Raw genomic sequence first — 5,947 nt, 5'->3', positions numbered from 1 at the left:
GTAACATCAGAGCCCGAGTCGCGTCACAGTGCTTACATTTGCATACGTGATCTGATTGGATGACGGATCCGTCGCTGCCGAAAAAGTTGAACATTTTTCAACTTTTTGACTGAGCCATGACTGAGCCGACGGCTCCAACGGAACGGACGGATCCACAATGCATTGCGCGTCCGTCCCCATTGAAAGTCAATGGGGATCAGTCGACGGACGCATGTAGTGAGCACGGGGCCTTATGCCTATCGATGCGATGTCCAGCTAAAACTGTTACCTGCAATGTATTTGCTGCCATCTAATGGCGAGTAGTGGCACTGTAAAGATTATAATAAAAGTGCCACTTGCTGAAAAAAACAAAACAATGAAAGAACACAAAGGTAAAAAAAATATACAACTCATAAATAAATATTAATTAAATTCCAATTAAAAATGTACAGTACTTCAGGTCAGTAATATTAGATTACATTAATATTGCAAAATGAAAAGTATTGGTAAATTATACCCTTCTTATTAATACAATTATTTAAATATGTGTTTAAAAGGTTTAAGGCACTTTAAAAAACATGGCTCCCATCCGCACCTAAATACATTCATTAATTGTTACGAAATGTTATGCTTATCCTATTTAATTCTTAAATCACTTGCAAGGACAAATTTGCATGTACTTTGTTAAAACAAGACACAGTTGGCAGTGCAGAAAAGTACAGTATGAAAAATCTGTAAGGCACAAATATTGCAACTGTAAAACATACATTCAAAAACACGTCAGTAGCTTATTGTTGCAGCAACAGGCTGCCAACACACCATGATCAACACAGACCCATTGAGACGCAAGACACGGTGAGGCAGTGATAGCTTCCTTCCATAAGTCATCTCATCTTGACCCCTTGTGTCACTGACTGAACGCACACGTTGGTAATGCACTGGTAGTGTCCGTCTCTGGAGGAGCTTCTCTACCTCTATAACGGCACGGTTTTAACGGTACTACGACTCTTTAACGGTACTCATATCGGTTATTTTTTTGACTGAGTCATCGAATTTATTCTCAAAATATAATAGAAAAAATATGATTAATCAAACTATTCAGCGTTAGATACAATTTACAAAATCCACCTTCAAGATGTAAATGTAGGTACATTGTGCTGTTAATGTCACATGACAACAATAAATAACCTAACCCGTTGTTTCGGATCGAAATTTAACACTAATAAATATAATGCAGGATTTTCTATTGACTGTATTTAACTGTGCCGTATTAATAGTTTGAGCACTTCAGATATAAGTGATGAATGCCACCATAGATAAACAATAATCGTGCTAATTATGATTAATCATTAACTCTTGTTTGCATCATTAATTTAACTCATTTTTAAAACTGCATTTCTCTGCCTGTACGAGGGACACTTTCACTAAATGTTCTGCATATTGCTTGTGTTTTACGCTCTTACCTGAAAAGACATATTTCCCTCATTGTCTTCTGTTTGCGTGTTAGTGTGCGTGCCACAGGTTGTTGCTGTGTGTAGCGACAAGCTACAGGCTAGCTGCCCCGTCCTGGCTCAAACAGGTGCTCCGAGAGAGAGATCTCTTTTGGATTGGGAAAAGAAAAAATGCATCATAGACAAATGTTTAAATCATAATGCCTAATAGAAACAGAGTTGTTGAGAAAAAAAATCAATAATCTATTTTCTTAATATCTTGAGAACCGAGATCAGAACCGATGACGTCCGAGCTTATCGATTACCACGATCTTAAGTAGTTTGTACTCCGCTGCCGGTATAATACCACGTTTCGAGGCCCCATCCCTAGCTACAGCCACGTTACCCTTCCTCCTAAGAGACCAAGGGAGACCAGTGTCCCCGAGACTGGACCGTGGCCCCGAGAGTGGACCCCGTGACCCCGAGACCAGACCCGGTGCTTCCCGCGGACATGTTCGCCACGCCGCTCGTCTCGTGTCCCTCACCGCTTGCTTTGGTCTTTAGATAAACAGCGTAGAAGATGGGCAGGACGACACCGATCAGCAGCATGGCGACCACCAGGTTCCACCACTGGAGGCCCCAGGCCCCGCCCTGGCCCGCCGCCGCCACGCGCCGCCCGCCGACCCCCAACCTCGCAGACAGATCCGACGCGGGATGGGGGAAAATGTCCCCGCGGTGGTCGCTGCTCTGGATCAGCTTCTCGATGTCGTGGTCCACGTCTTTGAAGAAGTCCGAGACCTCCTGTAGACGGGGTGAAGCCCGGGCCTTGCCGTCCTGATGGGGCGGTGAGGCTGCGGGCGGAGGACTCTGGGTTGCTCTCTGAGGGCCGCTCAGGTCTGTGTAGGCCTCCGTTAGGAAGCTGTGCTTTGGAACTGGGATCTTGATGGATTTCAAAGCGAACAAATCTTGATCGTGGAAAAGGCCGTTCACACGCTTGATGTCAGCCACCTGTTGGATTTGATTTAACGAAAAACAACAACATTTTAAATGTTCAAGATATTTATATAACCCTCTAGACCACTTTGTGACTCACTCAAATGTTAATAGTAGGTCTCTAGGTCGCACAAGAATCCATTGAAAACAGTGATGTGGAATGGGATGTTTTGGAAGATGTGCCATGTGTGATCAATATGAATGCCGTTTCGCAGCCAGGATGAAATAAACATTTCAATCCCCGAAACGACAATAAAACACTGACTTCAAACATGGCTGGGTTAAATCAAAATGGGTGGGAAAAACTGGGTCAAACACTGCTCTTACTGCAGTGTATGTATTGTGTCACAAACAGGGCCAGATGAAGCTTAGTGACGAGAGAACAATCAATAGTTCTCCTACCCTACCTTTACACCGTATTGCAGCGCCAGCTTGTTGAGATTGTCCCCCTCCTGCAGCTCTCGCTCCAGCAGCTGAACGCGGTCCAGTCGGTCCTGCTCAGAGTGGACCAGAGGGCTGAGCTCAATGACATTCAGGTCCTCGCACTGCTCCTCCTCTGAGGAGTCGGGCTCTGCTCGCTGTCTCCTGAACATGTACACCTGGCCGTCGGCGCTGGCGTGGACGTCTACGGGGGCCTGGAAGGCTTGGGCAGCAGGCTCAACCCGCCGCATCCTTCAAACCTATAGCCTACAGGGAGCGTAACAGGCGCATGGTTTTATCAAGCCTTTCTAAAGGCTCATAGCTTGGAAGTGCAAATTGCATTTATTCATGTCTTGTCAAGCCGTGCTGCAGTTTATCTGACCAGTCCCTTCTAAAATTCTCCTGCGCTATGCAGGCCCAGTGAATCACCATGTACTGCGTTACATACATACAGACCCATCTAGCACCCAACGATGTAATCAACCACCAGGTAATGTGTAGCAGACGTTTAAACAATTTGATGCTAAGAAAAGGATGACACCACACCGGTGGGCCTCCTCTGTCGAGCCCAACTTAATAACAAAAAATATACATTGGAGAGTATGTCACTATTAAATACCATCAGATAAGAGAATATACTTTAATCAATAAACGGTGTTACAATGGTTCTCCCGCTGGGCGTATGACTGTAGTACAGACAGGCTGAGTCACTATTTTTAGCAGGCTGCCAAACATGAACTTGTTGGCCTTTGAATCCGATGACCGCCACTGGGACTAGCCCACCCAAAAACGGTGACAACGAATGTGTTAAATAAGTAATATTTACATAATAGAAGTACAATATAAACATGCTGTATATATATTTTGACAATGTGTATATTTCTGAACCGCATGAAGTAGGGTTACCAGTTGAGACCAACAGATGAGACACCAAACCCCTTCCTCCAACTCCCCTAGTATACTAACCTCAAGCACTGTGTTGCCAGATAGGACAGATTTCCCGCCCAATCTTGGTGGCAACACTGGCTGCAGCGCGTTGCAGAGTGTTGCCAGATTGGGCGGGAAATCTGTCGTAATCTGGCAACACCTGGGCTGGCGATCATGTCAGAGAGACAGCTATGGTAGCTAACCAACAGTGTAAAGCCTTTTTTAAAGTATCATATTAGTCCTCCGAACGATGCATGATACTACTTACAGACTTCCAAATAGTTTCAGTCAACCCATGTACCATTCCACACGTGTATGTGGCCTGACCATTGAGACTGCAACAAACCAGCGTCACTACAGAAAGTACCAGTAGTTGCTTGTCTAGTCTTTTGCTAGCGAATTATTCTTCCTTTAATGGTGCGCTACAAATGAGGGTGCATTACCGCCACCTGCTGACAAGGGGGGTGTACTTCAATAATAATATCGTAACCACGTAGGCGTATCATGGTTTAGCGGACATACAAGTATTGCAAATTATTATAAATCATCAATTATTAATACATTTGTATATTTGTAAATACACTATGTCTCCTATTCAGAGGCTGAACAATAAATAATTAACATGCAATAAAAAAACATAAAACTAAATTGTCATGTCAGAACCACATTGCCTTCTGACAAAACGTTTATATTTAAAGCATACAGAAAGAGGTAGGCAAGAAAGTAATGAAAGGAACTATCGGGATCTTCACTTGTTTAGACTATGCACTATTTCCCTAAATGAACCACTAGATGGGGCTATGGGTCTTTAAAGCTACTATATCTTTGAAACTTAAACTAATGTATGTGCTGTTCTTTCTAAAACAAATACTTACTTATTACTTCTAAAATAATACAAATAATTTACTTGATTTACATAATCAACATATATAAAAATTTGTACAATATAAAGATAAACTGAGAAGAAATGTGTTGTTGGCAATATCTACTCATAGACTTACCAACTATACGTTACCAAACAGTTGACTGTAGACCATTTGAGAAAAGACCATGTTACAATTCAAATATAAAAGTATGTATAAAAATCAAGCCTATGGCTAAAAAAACGAATGCATAAATAAACCCCCTCACCGACCTTATGGCGAGCAAATGAACACAGATTATTAAACGGAAGTGAATACAGTTACGTAATGATGCAATTATTTCCCAGTTGTAAATATACCATATGTTCATTTGCAGAAGAAACCATTGAATTGCATGATTGGCTGCTCTGCAGTCTTTCAGTACATTCACTGACTTAATGTTTATTAATGTAATGCCTCAATAAAATGAGCATATCTATTATCTAGACTCATTGGGCATAATCTGATGACTTTATCAATAACCTCATATCTGTACACATGGTCTCTTCATCACATTGGATATAGGACTAAACTACAAGCAGGGTTCGCTAAATGCTAAGTTAATAGCAGTCATGCATATTCTAGTGTTTCCTTCCGCATATAAAATGCATATCCATCCAGCTGGAAACAAGCACTGACCTCCGGTTGACTCCTGTAATGAAAGCAGCATTAAAAGCAAATCTCATTTAAGAACATTTTGAGGACATGAACCTTACCAGTCACATAATTGAAATACAGTTCATATGCAGGCTTAAGCTTTCATGCTCATATATATATTTTCTGCTTAATAACACCTTCTATGTTTCCATGGGAATGGGGAATAGGGTTGAACTAAACCTTGTTGTACTGTATACGGTCTCATTTGTCCGACCTTTGGAACGTGGAGGAATAAAGCGTAGGAAAGTAAAGTGAATGTTGCCTCAGAGGGAATCATCGTATCATTTACATTCCATTCAGATGCACGGTGCGACGTGCGCTCTGTCCAGCGGAGCGACATAACGCGCTCCCTTTCAGGGCCACTGAGCAGCTTGTTGAGACAGGGGGAGGAATGAAAAGAGAGCGAGAAGAGAGGGATACATGGAAAGAGAAAGAGGAAGATAGAGAGATGGAACAAGAGACAGAAATGGAAAAACAGAGATGGAAAAATAGAGAGGAATGTAATGGGGAGACAGCGAGAGAGAGAAGGAACGAGAGAGAGAGAAGTGGAAAGGGAGACAGAGGGAAAGAGAGAAATGGAAAGGGAGAGGCAGAGAGAGAGAGAGAGAGAGATGGAAAGGGAGAGGCAGAGAGAGAGAG

General features: G+C 42.5%; 1 protein-coding gene across 3 annotated transcripts; it reads right to left on the bottom strand.

Annotated features, from left to right (window-relative positions):
• Positions 1–383: 383 nt before the first annotated feature.
• Positions 384–4,170, bottom strand: lysmd4 (LysM, putative peptidoglycan-binding, domain containing 4). 3 transcript variants are annotated; one of them, XR_003977975.1, is made up of 4 exons: positions 4,018–4,170; positions 2,810–3,089; positions 1,131–2,417; positions 384–880 (listed from the first exon to the last, which is right to left on the bottom strand). XR_003977975.1 is itself a non-coding variant. In XM_030366590.1 (3 exons), exons 2-3 carry the CDS (start codon positions 3,071–3,073, stop codon positions 1,824–1,826), a joined length of 858 nt encoding a protein of 285 aa, XP_030222450.1. In that variant the 5' UTR covers positions 3,074–3,089; positions 4,018–4,170; the 3' UTR covers positions 398–1,823. The 3 variants fall into 3 exon arrangements, 2 of the variants coding, with proteins under 2 accessions (XP_030222450.1, XP_030222451.1); XM_030366590.1 differs by having other exon boundaries at positions 398–2,417; XM_030366591.1 differs by lacking the exon at positions 4,018–4,170 and adding an exon at positions 3,729–3,808 and having other exon boundaries at positions 398–2,417.
• Between the last annotated feature and the right edge of the window lie 1,777 nt (positions 4,171–5,947).

The sequence above is a fragment of the Gadus morhua genome, chromosome 9, assembly GCF_902167405.1.
Source record: "Gadus morhua chromosome 9, gadMor3.0, whole genome shotgun sequence".
Taxonomy (NCBI): domain Eukaryota; kingdom Metazoa; phylum Chordata; class Actinopteri; order Gadiformes; family Gadidae; genus Gadus; species Gadus morhua.
The sequence above is the reverse complement of the archived record's forward strand: the minus strand, read 5'-3'. Positions and strand labels throughout refer to the sequence as shown.